The sequence below is a fragment of the Muscardinus avellanarius genome (genome assembly GCF_963383645.1).
Source record: "Muscardinus avellanarius genome assembly, chromosome: 3".
NCBI classification, from domain to species: Eukaryota; Metazoa; Chordata; class Mammalia; order Rodentia; family Gliridae; genus Muscardinus; species Muscardinus avellanarius.
The window spans coordinates 60,921,654-60,943,483 of NC_137788.1; the positions used below are offsets into that span (position 1 = coordinate 60,921,654).

Consider the following 21,830-nt stretch of genomic DNA (forward strand, 5'->3'; position numbering starts at 1 on the left):
CTATCTCCAGCAGGATTTGGGGCGGGAGGCGGGAGCAGTCCTGTCTCCAAATACAGGCCTCTACTTTTGTTCCTCTCCCCAGATGTGTTAAATTGTTTCTCCAGAATCTGGGATTTTCTTCTATCCCTCAGGCCATTTGTTTTTCCTTAGAAATGTAAAGAAACCTCTTCCCTGGCTCTGGCTTTCTTCCTTCTCTTTAGAAATGCAAATTACAAGTCCCTCCTTCCTACCAGTCCTGGTTTTTCTAGTATAAAGGATATATTTTTAAAATTGGAAATCTTTCCCAATACTGGTACATTAATATATTTTAAAACCTCTTCCCAATACTAGTACAACAATGATTATTTTATTCAGTATTGTTTACAAGTAAATATTACTGTTTTATTGGGAATATAACCAGTATGATAAAGATCCAATTGGCAGAACTAGGACTTGAGCTCTGAACTTCTAGTCTCATGAGCCACCAGCTTTCCTTCTTATCATTCTGCTATATCTGTCCTGGAGCTGGTACTAATTTTCATTTTATACTTAATAGTATCTCTGATAGTTACACAGGGCATTACAATTTTTCTGCAAGTTTTTACTTATTTTTATTGCTAATTGACAAAATATCTTATAAATTGAAACCTGGAACTCTTTAAAAAGGCTATTTCTGCATCTACCTTATTATATAAAATGTTAGTTTATGACCAAGTTGCTTAGGGGGGTTTAATTTGCTTAGGGGGATTTTTTTTTCTTTTTTTTAATTTATTTTTATTGGTGCATTGTAATCATACATCACATTAGAATATAAGACTTGAGAGGATATACAAGCACACATCATCCAATTAGCCCTCATCCAGTCCCCATCCCATTCCCTCCCCCTCCCTCAATCCCATGCTTGTTTGGTGATTAACTTTGATACATTTATTTATATACCTCATGCTTTTTAAAGAGGCTCCATCCTCCCCTATTCCATACCCTCTAATTGGTCACCTTAATGGCTTCACTATAGGGCCTTTTCTATAGCTCGACCACTTCCTGTTGCCTGTTTCCTCCTAGTTATTGCTGATTAGGGGAAGCATCTGGTTTTAATTTTCTGCGATATTTCCTCTGTGCATGCCGCGTTGCAAATACCGATCCCACTCTTGACGGCCCTAGTTGTGGCCTGACTACCCGGTGGACTGATCCAGACCTCGCTGGCTCAAGCAGCGGCCTTGCCTCATGGGAGGCCCCAGTTCTGGCCTTGCTGGCCCCGACACTGGCCTTACCCCTCAGCTGGCTCCGATCTCGGCCTCAGAGGCCCCAGCACCGGCTTTCCTCATGGCAGGCTCCAATGTTAGCTGATGGCCCCAGCATCGGCCTAACCCCTCGGCAGGCTCCAATCCAGGCCTTGGAGGCCTCAGTAGCGGCCTTGCCTCACGGAAGGCTCTGATGCTGGCCAGTGGCCCCAGCACCGGCCTAACCCCTCAGCAGGCTCCGATCCCGGCCTTGGAGGCCCCAGCACCGGTCTTGCCTCACAGCAGGCTCTGATCCCGTCCTCACTGGCCCCAGCACCGGCCTAACCCCTCAGCAGGCCTCTGATCCCGGCCTCAGAGGCCTCAATAGTGGCCTTGCCTCACGAAAGGCTCTGATGCCGGCCAGTGGCCCCGGCAATGGCCTAACCTCAGGGGGATTTAATATTTCCCTTTAAGATATGGAGAGAGGGTCGGGCGTGGTGGCACATGCTTGTAATCCTCGGGCTTGGGAGGCGGAGACAGGAGAATCCCGCAGGTTTGTGCTGGTTTAAGAGACCCTGTTTCCAAAAATAAAAAAAGTATAAAATAGGTCCGGGAGTGTAACCCAGAAGTAGAAGTAGAAGGGCTTCCGGGAACCCCAGTACCACAAAAAAATAAAAAATAAAAAAAATTAAAAAAAAAAGGAGAGAAGGGAAAGGGGCTATTTTTATTTATTTATTTATTTATTTATTTATTTATTTATTTATTTATTTGGTGGTACTGGGGTTCCTGGAATCCCTTCTACCTCCGGGCTATACTCCCAGACCTATTTTTACATTATTATTTAGAAACAGGGTCTCCTAAGCCAGCGCGTGCAGCTGGCTTCGAACCTGCATGATCCTCCTGTCTCTGCCTCTCAAGCGTGGGGATTACAAGTATGCGCCACCAGGCTCAGCCTAAGGGGCTATTTTTAAATACCTATCTCTCTCTCTCTCTCTCTCTCTCTCTCTCTCTCTCTCTCTCTCCTCTCTCTCTCACACACACACACACACACACACACACACACACACACGTTAGTTGTCAAGGCAAGGATCCCCAGGAGTAGTTTCTGTGAGAGAAATAAGACACAGAAAGAACTTAACTCCCTTTCTTAATAAATTATCAAGAATTACACATTTGAATCTTGGCATCTTTAGAAGACAAAAAAGTAAGTAGACCCCAGAGACTCAGAAAAATGCAGATAAGCAAGAAGAAGTACTTGGAGGACTCTTAATAACTTGGAAACAAACAGAGTTTGTATAAAGATGGCCAAGTGAGAAATCCCTTAGAGAGGAGAACTAGACTATAATTATGCCAAAAATAGCAGTCTTAAGGTTACTGAGTGTCATATAAAATTCTTATATTCAACAATTAAAAGGGGTTGGGAGACTTAGCTAAAAGCATGATAGCAGTAGGTGATCACTATGGTAACCAGAGGTGAAATGATGCTGATGAAAAAGAACACTGCTAAGATTAGGTTGAGCTTCTGTATAAAGGCCATAGAGAAAGAAAATGAAGCGGTTCTTTCCACATGTTCTTAGGGAAGAAAGATAGGCACTAGCTAGAGAATACCATAACATCGTTTCACTGGTCTTATTGGGTGCTAGCAAAAGGCAGACCAAGGTAAAGGTAAGCACAATAATTAAGTCAGTATTCACCATAGGAGGGAGAGCAATGGGGCTTTCAGCAGGTCCACTGTAAGTCAGGAATACAGAAAAAGGAATGCTTCCTACCAAGGATAATAATGACTGGAGGCTGTTTTCTTCTACTACCAAACCAGCTTAGCAGCTACAGGATGACTTAAATGTACTGTCTCAGAATGGATGCAACATCAAAGTGTAGAAGATTGCAACAAGACAGGTTCATATTTCTTGAAAGTTAATTGATTTGACAGTAGGCCTTTATGTTCTCTTTTTTTTCTTTCTTTTTTTGCAGTACTTAGGAATGGAACCCAGGTGCTTTCTACCTCTGAGCTATCCCCCCAGCCCTACTTTTTATTCTTTTATTTTGAAACAGGGTCTCACTGAATTGCAAAGGGCCTCACTAAGTAGCTGAGGCTGTCTACTATCCGCAGTCCTCCTGTCTCAGCCTCCCAAATGCTGGGATTGCAAGTGTGCAAGTGTGCGCCATCACACCTAGATGTATTCACTTTCTTCATTTGTTCTAAACCATATTTACATTTACATTATTGAAGGGGAAGTGGGCTATTTACTAAGTGGGCAGTTTACTTGTTAATTGTGTTAGGTAATATATATTTCATTTATATGAAAAACTAGTTACTGAATATATAAAGTCATATTTCGTCAAAAAAGTTTAAATTATCTCCAGTAGTGTCTATGAATATGAATTTTCAAGATGTCAGCCACTAGAGAAGCTACTGGCTGCTGGCTTCTACTATTAAACAAAATTTTTATCTAGGCAAAATGAATTTACTTGACAAGTTCACAGCAAAAAAAAAAAGTCCTTGGCATATGGTAGTCAGAATCTGGTTTAATACCTGCCCAGTGTTCACAGAAATGAGCAGCATCAGAAAGAAACTTCTAATTCAGAGGGCAAACAAAAAGGGGAAATAAACACCAGAAGAGAGACCAGAAGACCTGCTGTACAGTTAGCGAGTTAGCCGTTTACGATGGCTGTCCAGACCATGAACCCTTCTGGGGCAGCTGCTATAGTTTGAATATGGTGTTCCTTCCAAAACCCATGTTAACTTGGGTCCCCAGTGTACATGTTGAGAGGTGGTAAAGCCATTGTAAGGTGACTTAGGTTACTAAGACAGATTAATGCTTTTCTCTCTTGGGAGTGAATTCTTGCTCTCATGGGACTGGATCAGTTGCTACGAGAGCTGATATTATAAAGAGAATATGGCTTTCTCAATTTAACTTCTTACTTCCTCTTCCCCCATGTGACCTCTCTTCCACACATGCCCACGTATGAAGCAGCAGGACGCACTCACCAGAAGCTGAGCAGATGTCAGGGCAGGTGCTTGAACTTACAAAACCATGTGGCCAAAATAAGACTTTTCTTTATGAATTACCCAACCTCAAGTATTCTGTTATAGCTGCAGAAAATGGACTCAAAGAGCCACCATAACAAAATACTGCATGCTGGATTGCTTAAACAAAATAAATGTGTTTCCTCATAGTTCTGGAGGCTGGAAGTTCATTGTCAAAGTACTAGCAAGTACTCTTTCCATGGCTTGTAGGCAGCTTCCTCTGACCATGACCTTTTCTCTACAAGTATCCAACCCTGGTGTCCCTTTTCTTTATAAGTACACCAGTCCTTTTGAATGGGGGCCCCACCCATATAGCGTCATTAACCTTAATGATCTCTCTAAGGGCACTGTCTCCAAATGGGGTCACCAATTTAATTTTAACTTTAGAAGCACAACTTTTATATGAGCCAAATTATTTTTTATAATCTAATATTTTATTGTGTTTAGTATCTTCAGATAGTCATTGGGAGATATTCATATATATATATATATATACATATATATATCGTGTATATATGTACATATATATAAATATAAACATTGAGATATATCACAGCAACAAACTATGAAAATTTTTAAAAAATGAAACTCATTTACTCAATAATTTTTACCAAATTCCATATTATCATGGTTAGCTATTCTCATGATAAAGCAGAAAAATAGAAGTATTTTTATTTCACAGAGACATAACATAGACCTTCATTGATTTTTAGTAATATTAATGCCTTCAACTTTGTCAAATATTATTTTTACAAAGCAGAACTATAATATATAAATGACACAGTTTTTTAAACATGTGATATGTTCTTTATTCTAAAGCAAAAAACATTTCTGAGCCATAAACTTACTAAGAATAATAAGATATTCTATTGTTAAAGAAAATAGAGTTGGTAAGAATAATAAGATATTCTGTTGTTAAAGAAAGCAGAGTTGGTATCTGGTCTGTTGATTATAACCCGCTAGGGTGTTATTTAGAACACAAATGAGACATTTTCTGAGGAAGATGATTCATCACTTAGATGTCACCCATATGTGATATCTAGTAAAGCATGAAAATTCTTGGACTTTTCCTTCTTATGAAACTTTTAAAAATAATTGAATCAGGAGGTTACTTGAAATGAATACTTTTAGAGTAAAATTTTCTGGAATTTCCCATCCTGGGAAGAAACAAGCAGGTCATGCCATAATAAGTTCTAAGATAGAGCTTCGGTGATTTACCACAATACAATGAATGCAGGAAAGTGCTCTGATGGCAAAAGAAGACAATCACTTACATCCGGAGGAAACTGGAGAAGATTCGCAGAGGGAGGGACATGTGAGCTGTCTTGAAGACAGATGACTAAGATTCCTCCCATTTAATGAAGAATGAAGATCACTCCTGGCAGAGAAAAACATTTGCAATAGCATGGGAGGAAGTAAAGTCATTGTGGATGTGTTTTAGGTGGGAAGATGACAGCATTTACAGGGCTGGCTGTGAGAAAACCAGTCACAAAGTGTAAGAAGTCAAAACAATTATATGTATATTATTTGGTTTGAGGAAATCACTTTCTAAACAAGATATGGTATATTTCAATTTTTTTCTAATTTTTTTCACAACATCTGTTCTGGGTGACAAAGCGTCATAAATTTTCTATAAAACTAAAGAGACAAAAGGATTGTAAGTTTCCAGTTCCTCTGTATTTTAGCTTAGAGATTTGCACTGAAAAGATAATCAGTTACATCCAAGAAGATGGTTTTGTGCTGAAGTTTAAAATATAGAAAGAACTCTACATCTAAAGGTTTTCACTGCTTCAAAAGATTGCAAAGGTCTCAATGCCATAACATGAGCCAAACATACAATTATTCTATGATAGTTATGTACTGAGTTTACACCTTTCACAAAAATAAATGCAAAGTGAATCAGGAAATAAAAAAGTGTCAAAGCAAGAAAGGAAGGCAACATTTCAGCACTGTTATAAAGAGGAGGATCCACATTTAAAAATGTATAATTACAATGCACCAATAAAAATAATGTATATTTTAATAAAGCCCAAAATACCTGTTAGAAATAGATATTTTTCCAAATTATTTTCCTGAAAAATCAATTATAATAAAAAAGTTGAAATTCTAAAAAAAAAAAAAAAAAAAAAAATCAGAAATTCTGCCTGGCATGGTGGAGCACACCTTCCATCGCATTACTTAGGGAGCTGAAATAGGAGGATCACAGTTTCTAAGCCAGCTTCCCAATTTAAAGAGGCTGTCAAAAACTTTGTGAGACCCTGTTTCCAAATAACAAAAAATATATATATAATTGATGGTATAGGTCAAAGGTAGAATTCCTTGGGTTTCATCCCCATTACAACAAAAAATATAAAAATAAAATTAAAGTTAAAATAAAAAATGCTTAATGTATGAAGATGAAACAATTAAATTATCTAATATACTTACTTCAAAATGTCCTTTTCTCTGCTTCAATACTGCAAGCTCTTAAACACACAGGCACAGTGCATATAAACTCAATGATTTATTTCTACTATCCTTAAAGACTAAGCAGATGGTCCAGGAGAATGATGAGATTATGTTACTTTTCTCCTTCAGATTAGATTTGGCTCTTACTTTAGAACCAGTCTGTCAAAATAGTTACTGCTCCTTAATGCGAAGCCAGGTGCATTTTCTCTCTGCTGATGTTCATTTTTGTACCTCATTTTGTTCTCTGTCTATCTAGAAAATGTGAAATAGAAAAGATATTTGTTCTGACAGCATTCATATGTTAATCTCATGGTAATTGCTAGAGGTGGTTTGAGTTTTAACCAGATTCATGAAAGAAAGTAAAACATTGAATTTATATCACTTAAAGGAATTATTTGGTCTGTGGCTTCCTGTGTCAGAAAGAAACATAAATATTCTTGATGTAAAGCTTAGTGCAAAATTTCAAGGTCAGTAACAGGAGTGCTATCAAGAGACACTTCAGTTTAAAAAGGGTGCCTCAGTGACAATGGAGAACAAAACCTTAGGGATATTTTTCTTTCTTTGTGTTCATGCTATTACAATGCACTTCCTTGAAAATATTTAACCAAATGAGAAATTACACAGGGAAATATTCTAAACGTTATTATTCTCCACGTACATTGATTTAAGTTACTCAATAATTACATGATTTTCTTCTCTTTTTGTAATTTTTTACTAATGCATTGTAGTCATATATCTTGATGGGGTACAAAACAGTAGAGGCATATATACACACATTACTCATTTAGCCCTTCCCGAAATCCCACACCATTCCATTCCCCCTCCCTCCTCTTGTTTGGCTTAGTGATAGACTTTGATATGTTTCTGAACATACACCATTTATATTAGGGAATTTCCCTCTTCTCCTCTCCCATCCTTCTCAGTTAGGTCACCTAATTTGCTCATCTATGGTTTCTCCTCTTTGTCTAGAGTTTCTCCTATAACTGTTCTCTCTCTAGCTTCAGTATATTATGAAAAGCATTTGATTTCTTACTTTTTGTGACTGACTAATCTCACTTAGCATAATATTCTCCAGTTCCATCCATTTCCCCACAAATGACATAATTTTCTTCTTCTTTATTGCTGAGTAAAATTTTTTTGTGTCCTTTTCTCATAGTTTTATATTCCATTCTTCTGTTGATGGACATCTTGGCTGGTTCCATAATTTGGCAAGTGTGAATTGTGTGGCTATGAACACAGATACCCATGCATTAGTTTGGTAGTTTGGTTTCCATTCTTTTGGGTAGATAGCTAGAATTGGTATTGCTGGATCATATGGTAGGTTAATTCCCATTCTTCTGAGGATCCTCCATACTATTTGCAAAGTAGTGGCACTAATTTTAATCCCACCAACGAGTTTCCACTATTCCACATTCTCATCAACATTTATTGCTGTTTATGGTTTTTTTTTATTTTGTATTGGTGCATTATAGTCATACATTTTAATGTGGTACAAGATGGTAGAGACATAAATGCACACATCAATGAGTAATGTTGTTTGTGTTTTTAATGATAATTGCCATTCTAGTTGGAATTAGGTTAGTTTTGATTTGTATCTCTCTCATGGCTAATGATGTTGAGCATTCTTTCATACATTTATTAGCCATTTGAATTTCTTCTTTTGTGAAGTATCTATTTATTTCACTTGCCCATTTTTGATTGGGTTGTTTTCTTAGTGATGAGTTTCTTAAGTTCTCTATATATTCTAGATATTAGTCCTCTATTGGAGGAGGAGTTGGCAAAAATTTTCTTGAATTCTGTTAGCTCTCTGTTGAGATTCTTGATAGTTTTTGCTGTACAGAAGCTCTTTAGTTTCATGAAATCCCACATAAGGATCCTCATTTTAATTTCTTATGACTTTGAGGCATTGTTGAGAAAGTTTTACCTATGCCTATGTGTTGAAGTTTTGGATTTATGCCCTCCTCAAGGAGCTGCAAGATCTTTTGTCTGATTTCCAAGTATTTTTTGGGGGGGTGGAGCTGCTATGCACGTTATTATTTTTTTTAATTTTTTGGTGCATTATGGTCATACATCTTAATGGGATAAAAGATGGTAGAGACATACATGCACACATCACCCAATTAGCCCTTACCCAAATCTCACCCAATTCCTTCCCCCTCTCTTCTTCCCACTTGGCTTAGTGATTGACTTTGATATGTTTGTTTAAGTGCATCATGTGCTTTAGAGAGTTTCTCCCCACCCCCTGGCCCCAATCCCCGCCCCAGTTAGGTCACCATATTGTCTCAGCTATAGAATCTCCTTATTCATCTAGAGTTCCTCCTGTTACCCATTTCTCCCTAGCTTTTGCATATTAGGGAAAGCATTCGATTTCTTATTTTTTGTGACTGACTAATTTCACTTAGCATAATGTCCTCCAGTTTCATACATTTCCCTGTAAATGATATAATTGAGATTTTCTTTATGGCTGAGTAAAATTCCATTAGTTTTGTAATCCATTCATATCCCATAGTTTTATAATCCATTCATCTGTTGATGGACATTTTGGCTGGTTCCATAGTTTAGCAATGGTGAATTGTGCAGCTATCAACATAAATACACATGCATTAGTTTGGTAGTTTGGTTTACATTCTTTTGGTTAGATACACAGAAGTGGTATTGCTGGATCATATAGTAAGTTCATTCCCATTCTTCTGAGAATCCTCCATACCATTTCCCAAAGTGGTTGTACTTATTTTCAGTCTCACCAAGTATGTAGTAGAGTTCCCACTTCTCCACATCCTTGCCAGCATTTGTTGTTGTTTGTGTTTTGAATGATTGCCATTCTAGTTGGAGTTAGGTGAAATCTCAGGGTAGTTTTGATTTGCATCTCTCTGATTGCTTTAATGTTGCACACGTACAGTCAATTGGTTTTTTTTTTTTTTTTTTGCAAAGGGTCAAAAAACATACACTGACAAAAAGATAGTTAAACAAATGATGTTGGCAAAACTGGCTAGCCATATGCAAAAAAAATGGAAATAAACTCCACTTTCTCACTCTGCACAAGAGTCAATTCAGGATGGATCAAATCATACCAGAGACCTTGCAGCTCCTTAAAGAGGGCATAGGTACAACACTGCAACACATAGGCATAGATAAAACCTTTCTCAACAAGACCCTAAAGGCACAAGAAACTAAAAGGCGGATCAATATGTGGGATTGCATTAAACTGAAGAGTTTCTGTATGGCTAAGGAAGCTATCAAGAATTTTAATAGAGAGCCAACAGAATGGGAGAAGATTTTTGCCACATACTCCTCTGATAGAGGACTAATATCTAGAATATATAGATAACTCAAGAAACTTAGTACTAAGAAAACAAATAACCCAATCAAAAAATGGGCATGGGAACTAGACAATTGATGAAAGAAGAAATTCAAATGGCCAATAATTGCATGAAAAATGCTCAACATCATTAGCCATCAGAGAGATACAAATCAAAACTAGTTAGTGCTCTTGATGGACATTTTTTTTGTCTGCATCTGAAATTATACCTTTAAACCATCTTCAACAGGTTGGTGAATTGAAGGCCAAATAAAATTTTCATTGTTCCTTCATTTGCTTATATATTAATCAGTACCCAAAGAAATGTCAGTGAGAACTTATATCTACTATGTAATGTATATCACACATTAGGGCACATGTATGTGACACTGCCTATTGCCAAATACAGAGTTCATGTTACCTCAGGAGATTGACAAGGAAATAACTACAGTTGGTTGATGCCACAGTTAGGCCCTGGGTTCTAAAGGTTCGGAAAAAAGCCATCTAACCTTTGTTCGAAAGCTTAAGAGAGTTGTGTTGGTTGTTTAGAACTCCCATAACAAAGATACCTTAATCTGGTTGGCTTAAACAACTGAAATACATCATCTAGAGTCCTAGGTCAAGATGATATCACTGCCATCCTCCAAGGGCTGTGAGAAAGAGAGCTGTTCTAGGCTCCACCATGGCTCCCAGACTGCTGCTTCTCACAGGATCATCTCTCTGCATAGCTGATCTTTGTGTGGCCTTTTTTTATAAGGACCCTAGTCCCATTGGCGTAAATTTCAGTGTGACCTCTTCTTAATTAATTACACCTACAACAATGCTTCTTTCAAATAAGGTCATGTTCTGAGGTACTGGAGGTTAGAACTTGGACATTTAAATTTTGGGGTAGGACAGTATCCAATCCATAATGGGAAGAATTAGGAGGTGAATCCTTGAGTTCAACTAAAAATGACAAGAAAGAGTAACCCAAGAGAGATGAGCAGGCAAGAGAGTGGAGGAGAGGAGACAGGAAATAGCCAAGGCCAGAGGGCAGGACAGTGAAGTACATGTGCAGGTATGGTTGGAAGAGAGACTAAAGGCTGGGAACCAGCTGGGACTCCCTGCTCAGAAAGCAGAATTGCTAGGGAAGGCAGTGGGGAGCCACAGGAGAATTTTACACATATTCAGCTTTGAATTATAGAAATGATTACCCTGATAGCATGATGACTTTATAAAGAACTTTTGGTCTACCAGCCAGCAGGACCCTGTTATTTGAGCATACTCTTTTCATTAGAAGAGCTCACTTTGCTTCTTTGAACCTTTGTCGGTGCTTTTTGCCAAACTTTTGCTCTTGATTTTATTATCTTAATTCCCTCAAATTATGTCGCTTTTAACCACCATCTAAATAATTTAATTCAATTTTCTTTCAGTAAAAAAATGGAAAAATTCCAGTTATGGCATTTATTACTTAGAAAATGAATCAGGATAAGTATTTAAGAATTCAGAGTATTGCAAATTGCTGTTTGAAATTGCACTTTTGATCCCATATCACAGACTAACAATGAAAAAAAAACTTTCCAAACCCTAACAAAACTCTTTGTTTTAAAATGAGCCTTTGATTCTGCCATTTTAAGCTTTTATGAACCTTTCATTTAACAATTTTTAAGTCTGCACATGCATTCTCATATGCTTTAACTTCCTTTAGAGAAAGCTTCTTAAATTAATTCTTATTTTAACTCTTTTTTTTCAGCCTGAGGGTGACATCAAGCAGGCTTGCATGTTTCATGACTATTAAAATCTTTCCAATTATTAAGTAACTGCCTAGATTTATACCCAAAGCAACTTAGTTGATTAAAAGATTATCAGGACAAATCCTGTTTCTTTTGTTGAGTTCAAAATTATAGCACTTGCTCTAACTATCCTGCAGGCACACATACAGCCATCATCAACATTAATTAAAATGTGAATAAACATAGATAATATCAGAAGCTTTCTGTAGTTATGATTGAAGAGTGAGGGGAAAAACAGCATAAAATGTGATTAAAATGCTTTCTTTAGATTCTTTATGTCAGATTGAAAAAATCAGTCTTCCATCTTGTCATCTGAAGGGAACCATATTGACATTGTGTCATGTCACAAAAGGCAAGCGACCGCTGAGATGACACAACTGATCACATGGAAAATGCTTTCATATTAGAGTCTACTAAAACTCCTACTCAAATCTTTTACAAAAATATTTGCCTTCTGTATTCATTAAACAAAGTATTTAATTAAGCCACATTTTAGTGTAGTGTACACATCTCTGACTTCTTAATACATTCTATTGAATCATTGGTCTTTTTCTTGGTAACTCACTCATCATTAATAAGTCATCATTTGTACTACAGTATCAAAAGATCTCAAAAGATACTAAGGTGTTAAGACATCATCTAAGTAATTCATTCAAGGATAATATAAGTGACTAGATAGAAGTCTCTCTAAAACACAAGATTCCCTCAATCAGTTGTCCTTTACCTATCCCTTCTGCTCTATTCTTTTATTCTCTTCCTCTAGATACAAAATATTCAAATATTATTTCAGAAACATTACTTTAGATCAACATCTTTGGAATGGAAAGATTCTTGAGAGTATTGTTAAGGCTTAGAAATTTGTTTCTTAATATGATCTTAGCTGAGGATTAAAATTTTCTTAGAAAACAAATTCTTCAAGAAGCACATCTGAAATGGTTTATTACTGAATTAGAACTTTTGTGTGAACTTTGGCTATTTTTAATCTGATATTGAAAATTTTGAACTCTCCTTACATTTGCATATTTAAATAAGTTAGTAGGCAAATCACGCCAAGAAAATAATTTCACAATTCTGTGAAGAGCAGACCAAAGTACTAAAATACAGGATGAGCATCCTTAATCCCCAAATCTGAAATCTTAAAGCTCTGAAACTCTAAGTGTATTTTTACCCATAATTATGGTCCCAGAGATGAAAAATCACAAACCTGACATCATAGGATGGGTTGCAGGCAAAAATGGAAGTGCACTAAAATACTGTATGAAATACCTTCAGTCTATGTGCATAAGATTATATATATATATATATATATATATATATATATATATACAGAAAAATGAATTTTATATTTAGACTTTGGACCCCTTTATAATATATCTTGTTGTATATGTGCAAATATCCCCAAATCAATAAAATACCTCGTCTTAACAATTTTATATAAGTATAAAGAATATTCAACCACTCTTACTCACTGCATTATTATTATTCACCTTCATGATACAATAAGAATCAATTTTGAGTGAGTGCATATATGCCACTGCTAAATTCAAATGTTCTCTCAAGGAGTTCTTTTCAGATTGATTCTATAATCCTTAGATTGATGATCTTTGGAATAGTGTAAAGACATCAATAATAATGATGGAGCGGAGAAGAACAAAGAACAGAGTTATTTATAGTCTGGAATAATTAGAGAAGGTTTTTTTTGTAAAGATAAATTTATGTTTCAGTAAGTACTCCAAACTCAAATTCTGTGGATTTTATTAAAAGCACATACTATGACTGAAGGGCAATGACCAAAATATATTCAAGGGTAAAACAAAATATTCTAATTATTATCCAAGACATTCTCATTCACCAATTTCTACATTGTCAGCCACTGTGATATTTTAAGACATGACAACAAACTATAATAAAGAGCAATTTTTATGCAACATTGTTTGAAATTATATAATATTTAACTATATATTAGTAGGAATGACATAGATGAAGAAAATGGATAAAGAATTGCAGTACTGATGGAACGTAATGTATAGAATTGAAAAAGTTAGTTTGTGGAAAATACTGGGCAAAAATAACTGAAAAGTTAAGTTGAAGAGAACTTGAATATTAATCCAAAGAGTTTTATAGATCATCCTTTCCTAAATGTATGGTTCAGAATACTGCTTTCTAAATACAGTGAGAAATGTTAATTTTTAAATTTAAATTTATTTATATACTTATTTATTTTGCCAATGCTGTGATTTAACCAGGACCTTAGAAACACCAGGCAGGTCCTCTCACACTAAGCTACAAACCCTAACCCATTTTTTTTTAATTTTTAAAAAGTATTTAGGAAATGCTAGTTGAACAAAGGTAAGCATTTTTTTTAATCAAAAGACCTCTAGTGCCAGGCATGGTGGCACACACTTTTTTTAATCCCAGTACTTGGGAGACTGAGACAGGAGGATGTGTCCAGGTTTGCAGCCAGCATCAGCTACTTAGTGAGGCCCTCCGCAACTTAGTGAGACCCTGTTTCAAAATAAAGAATAAAATAAAGGATGGATCTTGGAGCTATAATGCCCCTGGGTTCAATTCCAGGTGCTGAAAAAAAAAAGACCTCTAGCCAGGCATAGTTGCATGCACCTGTAATATTAATACTTAAGAGGCTGAGACAAGATAGGTTTAGCCCAACTGCAATAACTTAGGGAGACCATGTTTCACAATAAAATAATACTGAGGGTGTAGCTCAGAGGTAGAATGCAACTGGGTTCAATCCCAGTTCCCCCACATACACAAAAGACCTCTGTCTTTGTTCATTTTTACTGCTATAACAAAATGTCATGGCCTGTATAACTTGTGAACAATAGACATTTACTTTCCACAGTCCTGAAGGCTGAGAGTTTAAGATGAAGGTAGCAGCAGGTTCAGTTTCTTTGCTTCCAGAATGACACCTTGTTGCTCTATCCTCTGAAGGAGATAAATGGTGTCCTCACATGGCAGAAGGGACTGAAGGAGAAAAAGTGTCTAAGCTAGTTTGCTAGAGCCCTTTTATAAAGTACCAATCCATTCCAAAGGGCAGGGCCTTAAGATTAAATCATTCAAAAGGCCCTGCCTCTTAAAACACCACAGTGAGGATTAAGTTTCTGCATCAATTTTGGAAGGGGCACAAACATTTAAACCATTACAAACTCCCTGAACCTGTAAGATGCTAATACATTCCATTTCTTTGAGGGAAATTAAAACCCTGGAATATGGTCCTGGAAATACTGCCATTGAAAATGTTGACAGGGCTGGGTATGTAGATCAGTGGAAGAGTGTGTGAGCTCCTTGGTTTGATCACCAGGATCTAAGAGATAAAGAAAAATATAGACTTAGTGGAGCTTTTAGGCAGAGAAGAGATGTACCTTTTAGAAGATTAGTTAACACATATAATTGAATATATTTATGGTTAATTGTACCTTGTTATTTTACACAAATATATTTAATATATGTGTCCATAGTTAAAAATAAAATTCTAATATTCTATAGTATTTATAATTGTAGTATGGGTTATTTCTATAATATTTTATTTAATATTTATTTTCCTCTTCTATAAATTTGTTAGAACAGGGAGCTATTTACTCAATGTTGAGTCTGTTATTCATTTGTATTTCCCAGCATATAAGCTGGTACCTAACACAGAATTAATATTTGATAAATAAGTGATTATATAGGAAAGATACTTCCAAAAAGAATACTTTGTGTAGTACTCTTTTTTTTTTTTTTGGCAGAGGCAGTGTTAAGGGTCTCAGCTAGATAGATTAACTGGTAAAGAGAGGAAGACATAGAATATTTAATATTAAAGAAAGGAAAGAGGAGCAGTAAAAGATGACTTCAAGGCACAGGATTAAGAAAATTAAAACACAACTAATCAAAACAAAACCAAGAAGAAAAGCACAGAGTAGAAATTTAGTCAATATTCCTGATGTCTGCTTTTGGTAAGTTGAGTTTTATTTAAGATGTAAAAAATGAAGTCAGGACTAATGGTTGATGTTAGGAATCATTCATGGAAAGTGGCTCTTCGAAGTCAGCAGATGACAATTTCCGGAAACACCGTGGAGAGACCAGAAGCACTGATTTTTTTAAATAAAGAAACTTGTCTAAAGCAGCACTTAGGAATATTCAGTAAGAGTCTTCTTGGTGCGGGCACTCTGCTTTCCTTCTGCATTTCTTGTTTTTATTGCACCAGCATTAAAGATCACCATTGATCCTGGAGAAGACAAGCTGGTTTCCTCGTATTGATGGCAAATCAAATCACATACAGAAAATGCCAGCTCTCAGATGATTATGATGATCAGAGGAAAACAAACCCAAGAAATCTGATTAGTTTTGAAATGTCATTTCAACAGTCAAAAAACCCAAAAAAGACACACATCTCCAGTGCTCCACATGGAGTCTAAAAATCATGTAGATTGTCTTGATAAGTGAAGAGGGTTTCAGAAATGTGCTTGAGGTCAGGTAATGGTTTTAAAGGTGTTGCTTGAAGTAGGACGGGGAGAGAGCCTGGCAGATTTCCATATCCCTTGGCACACTTAGTGAGGCAAAAGGTTTCTCGGTGAATAAATTAGAAACATTTGTCATTTGAAAACTGCAAGACTACGCCAACTAATGAGGACAGCCAGGATATTTGTCACAAGAAATCCTGGAAAGACTGAACATTCCTTCATTCCTTTATCTTTCCAGGTATGGGATAGGCAAAGATAACACAGACTTTGGTTTACCACTTTAAAGCATGCAAAGATATCAAGAGTTATATGTTTGAATGCATATATTTTTGCAGCTTAAGTTAGCTACTTCAGGCACAATTCGCAAGTGGCTGAAATTCCCTTTGGTTTAAACAATAAAGAAGGGTTTGAGGAATGTTATTTCACCTAGGTTAGGCCTTACTAGCAAACCCTGCTGTTCAGCTGCATCTGACTCCATGGGAGAGTATTAAAAGAAAGAATGTTGACTACATACTGTGGCTGTAGATAAAGAAAGATCCCCTTTATGTATTCAATTTGGGTTGAGAAAAATATGATTCAAGAGAAAAGTGAATCCATGCAGTGTTGTTAGAATCCAGAAAAGGATGCTTTTATCTTTGAGTTCAAGGAATGTACTAGAAGGGCCTCAACAAAAAGAAACACATACCTGTTTTTCTCCTACCTTTGTCAATCCCTTTAAAAATTGAGCATTCTTCTTTTGGCCATGCCCCAATAAAAGTCCAAACACTGGATAGGAAGCTAGCTGTGGATGTTGCACACTGGGCAGTAGCTGTGTTTCAGAAAAAAGCAAATCTGGGCTTCTGCAAATCATGGGTGTAATATATATGTGCTTTCTTCTGCGCTGTCTCTATTCAGTCCCTACAACGTTTTCTTCGTGTTGCCACACTGCATTTCCGTCCTCTTGATATTCAGAACCTGAAAAACTGGTCGACAAATAAAAGAACAATTCCGTTCCCCTCAATGCTACCCTTCTTTCTGTTTGGCATCTATAAAGCATTCTGTGTGTAAATCACCTCCAAACATGTATCTGAATGTGTTTCTGTGTGAGATAGAACTGCTGATAAATTCACATCTCTGTGAATGTTTGGATGCTGATCTAAACACATCGCTGTCGGTGTAATGTAGAGTCCACTAATGGAAAATCACAGTGTCTGTGGAGTAAAGAGATGTGAAATCCAAGCCCAGTCTATTACTTATTCTGTGTGACTTTATGCACCTCACAGACTCACTAATTTTTGTTGGTCATTAAAATGTAGAAAATTATATATGAACTGTTCATTCCTCATGGGAAAAAAAAACTAAGATGATGATTTGTAAAACAGAAATTTTGTGAGTACCATACAAATGAAAGTAATTAAAATCTTCTTTTTCACCCATATGCATTTTACTTATATATTTAATAGTTTAATGTATCTATTTGAAATACCAGACAAGTAACCAAAATTACATGTATCAATTAGGCTAGACCTGGGCCCTATCTTCATAGGGTTGTCAATCTATAGAACAAGATGGGTTTTGAGCAAGTAATTAAATGTTATCAAAGTTAATTGCAGCATAGAGTTACATAACATATTTATAGGCATCATAACCTTCCTTGATAAACAGAAGGGAGCTATTTTTCTTACTTAAAGTATTTTAAGTGAAAAGAAAAGTATCCTGTGTCCTATTCAGAGTCAGGCAGAATTCTGAAGGACCTCGTGTAAGAAAGATCATGTCATGTTAGAAACGCAGAAGAAGCTATGAATGCAAAGAATCCAGAAAGCTACAAAAAGAGTGGTACCTGGAAAGGCAGAGTAAGGTGTGCAGTGGAAAGAAGGAGTTGGACAATAGCAACATATCACACTGGCCAAGTCATCACAAAAACTTTTGCCCTTTCCTTGAGAGTAGAAAGGAGCTATTGATGTAGTTTAATGAAAGGGAAACATTATCATATTTGTATTTTTGAAAGATCACTACACTTTGGAAGTAGTAAGACACAAATATATATGCAAAAGATGTTAATAGTGTAAGCTAAGGAAAACAGATGAAGAAAGATATGCTTGATTCAGGAAATGTTTACGTTATTTAATGGTTAAGACTTGGTAATTGCCAAATGCTGGAAATGAGGAAATTGGAGGAGTCAAAAACAATCTGAGGTTTCTGTTTTGAGACTAGGTGAATGGTACAGATGTTGGCCAAGACTAGAAGCACAAGAGGCTTCAGTGCACAGTAATTGCTAACTTCTAGGCAATGCTCAAAACATGAGATGTAATTATCACTTTGTTGTATGCACTCTATTATTTTCTCATTTTGCAAATGAGAAAACTGATAAAGGTAAAATAATGTGCATGTAAGGGTCATACCCACCAAGAATTTTGCTCCAGAGTCCAAAGTCTTGACATTGATTATTTGCCTGCTATATCTTAAAGAACCCACTTCCATTTTGAACATGTTATGTTTGCCAAATGCCCTTAAAACATGAAGTAGAAATGATGAAAGAAATAAATCTGTTAGAGAAAAAAATGTATAACCATCCACTTACCGCTTATATTAAATGAAGTGAGTTGGGAAAGGTGAACAAAATTATGAAAGGAAAGAATGTATAATTAGAAGGGTAATAGGCCCAGAGAAAACTAACATGATAAATCTCAATATCGGGGAAAATGAGACCCTTAAACATGAAGATTATCTTCGTGACTACCTTTTTTTTTCCTCCTACAACCAAGACCTACTAGACCAAAAGGAATTTAAACTAGGCACAATAATGCATGTCTGTAATCCCAGGACTTGGGAGGATTCCAATACAGACAAATCCCAATACAGGAGGAGTATAGGTGTGTGAGGTGAGCCCATGGGTGACTTAGTGAGATCCTATTTCAGAATAAAAAAAACATGGCTTGAACGTTTAGTTTAGAGGTAGAGTGCCTCCAGGTTCAATCTCCTTTACCACACACACAAAAAGGAAATTATATATATATATATATATATATATATATATATATATACACAAATGTACTATATATATGTACAATATATATACAATATATACTATATATATGTACAATATATATATACAATATATACTATATATAATATATATATTTTGTACACACATATATATGTACAATATATATACATATATTTTTCAAAGATAAAGTAGGATACATTGCAAATAAGAGACTTCAACATAGTTTTAGAAGATGCAGAAAGAAAATGTAGATTATGTACATTCATACTGCAAAGTACCTTATTAACTACATTAGAAAGTACACACGAAGCCTATTATTAACTGATTTGCCTAACAGACTTCTTTATAATATTGGAGGCACCAGACAAGGAACTGAAGACTTGATGCTGAAAATAAGAAATTCATCACAAGTCTCTCTATACCAAGTAAGATGGTCTATCCCAGGCAAAAGACCAGAGTATTCTCCAGAATATATTTTGGCTTGCTTCCAGATTCTCTTGCAGTCAAACCTGTCATCTCTACAAAGCTTCCAATTAGCTTTTTTAGACTTTCACTCTTCAATGCTGGAGGACAGCCAGGGATCATCAGATACTTGGGTTAAACCTCTATAATGAGAGAAGAGAAACTAACAGAAAAAAAGAACTTAGAAACAGTTTAAAAAGCAGAGGAAGAAAGTCTGTAGGGAACATCTGAAAGTAATGAAGATGTTATGGCATCATAAAACACAAATAAGATACTATGAAAAAGGAACATAGAGGAAACAATATCTAGCTCTTATAAAGTAAAAAGTTGCTACCAGAAAAATATATTTCAATACATTGATTTAGAAGATAAAGCTGAGAAAATTTCCCAGAATAGACAATAAAAGGACAAAGATATGAAAAGTGTAGGAGAATGAATAAACTAAATTACAGGATAAATCTAAGAGATAGTTCTCTCATTTAGCTAATAGGAAATGTAGAAAAGAACAGGAAGACTACCAACTAAATAATCACATAATATGCATGCAAGATAAGTGCTTTTATGGTGAAATAGCCTATTAAACACTCAGGACAATGAATTTAAAAACTAAAACAAAACCACACAAACACATATTGTCATGAATTTTCAAGACTGGGGATGAAATAACATTCTAAGAATTTCTGGTGGAGGGGAGATTGGATATGAAGCAGAATTTTGAAGAGTAGAACTGGGTTTTCTTAGAAGTTAGAAAATACAATAAATTAAAATGCCTTCAAATGAAGGAGACATATTTCTGACTTAGGAGTCTATATCCAGCCAAAATCTCAATCATTTGTGAGTAAAATAAAGCCCTTTCAGACATGCAAGGCCTAAAAAAAACTGTACCTTCTATAAATCTCTTCCCAGCCAGTAGATGGATGGCATGTTCTACCAAATTTAAAGAATAAATCTGGGAAGAAAAATATATGGAATCCAGAAAACAGAAGGCAAAACACAGGGGAGACGATAAGAGTCAGAGGACCACAGTAAGAAAAATCCCTGGATGACAGCTATATCAAAATCTAAAAATGCAACCACAGCAGACTAGAGGAAAGAGACATGTTCTCAAAGGATTACTGTGGGGTTGAAGAAGGCGGGAGATTACATGTTCTGGGCCATATTAGGAGTCATAAAATTTAAATATTTTTGCAGAAATGAGAAAATGAACTTTCCAATGCACTCTGAAGATTTATTTTCTACATTGCAATTTGTATAGAAAATTTAAAAACATATTATAAATCTGTGTTTCAAATGAAGATTTAAGCATAATATCATTGAATTGATTCAGGACTGAATTTTTATCTGATTTTGGCTGTTCCAGAGCTTGTAATGACGGGAAGCCTCTGAACCTTTCTGATCCCAATTTGTTAAACTGAAATAAAACCTATCTCACATACTATTAAGGGTGTTTAAAGATTCAGTGTTATATATACCCAAATTAAATTTCTAAGCTCTATTTTAAGAATATCTCTGAAAGGTACAGATTAAGCAGTTTTGTTCATTTTCTTTTTCTGTTTCTCTCTAGTGCAGTGCCTGGAGATGACCACCAAACGGAAAATCATCGGCCGTCTGGTGCCGTGCCGATGTTTCCGGGGTGAGGAAGAGATCATCTCAGTTTTAGATTACTCCCACTGCAGCCTGCAGCAGGTGCCCAAGGAGGTCTTCAACTTTGAGCGGACATTGGAGGAGCTGTATTTAGATGCCAATCAAATTGAAGAGCTACCTAAGGTAACTTTTGACAACCTTAAACATTCTGTGTAAATACTTATTTCCTAATTTCCAAAGACTTAGATTAATGGTAATACGAGAATATATGATCTTCTATTTGGGTAGTTGACAAATCATTAGATTTATCCAGTTTCCTTGAGTGTTCTTTTTTTTTTTTTTGAATTTTTGATACTCTGGATTGAACCCAGAAGCACTCTACTCTGAGTTGTATCCCTAGCCCTTTTAATTTTTTATTTTGAAATAAGTCTCAGTAAGTTGCTGAGGAAATCACTAAGTTTCTGATGCTGGCCTCAAACCTGCAATGCTTCTGTCTCAGCCTCCCAAGTACTGGAATTACAGGTGTGTGCCACCATGCCTGGGTTTTTGTTATATTTTAATAATACTCCATTTGTAATTGTATGTGATATATT

The 21,830-nt window shown here is 35.9% G+C and overlaps 1 protein-coding gene across 3 annotated transcripts in view; it reads left to right on the forward strand.

The window, feature by feature from the left end:
* LRRC7 (leucine rich repeat containing 7) overlaps nt 1-21,830 on the forward strand; it is a gene marked incomplete at both ends in the record, with an annotated part of 413,422 nt that overhangs the window by 71,249 nt on the left and 320,343 nt on the right. For all 3 annotated transcript variants that reach the window (XM_080692757.1, XM_080692758.1, XM_080692759.1), the window contains one exon: nt 21,218-21,420. In XM_080692757.1, coding sequence (XP_080548883.1) covers nt 21,218-21,420 — 203 coding nt within the window. The remainder of the gene's footprint in view (nt 1-21,217; nt 21,421-21,830) is intronic.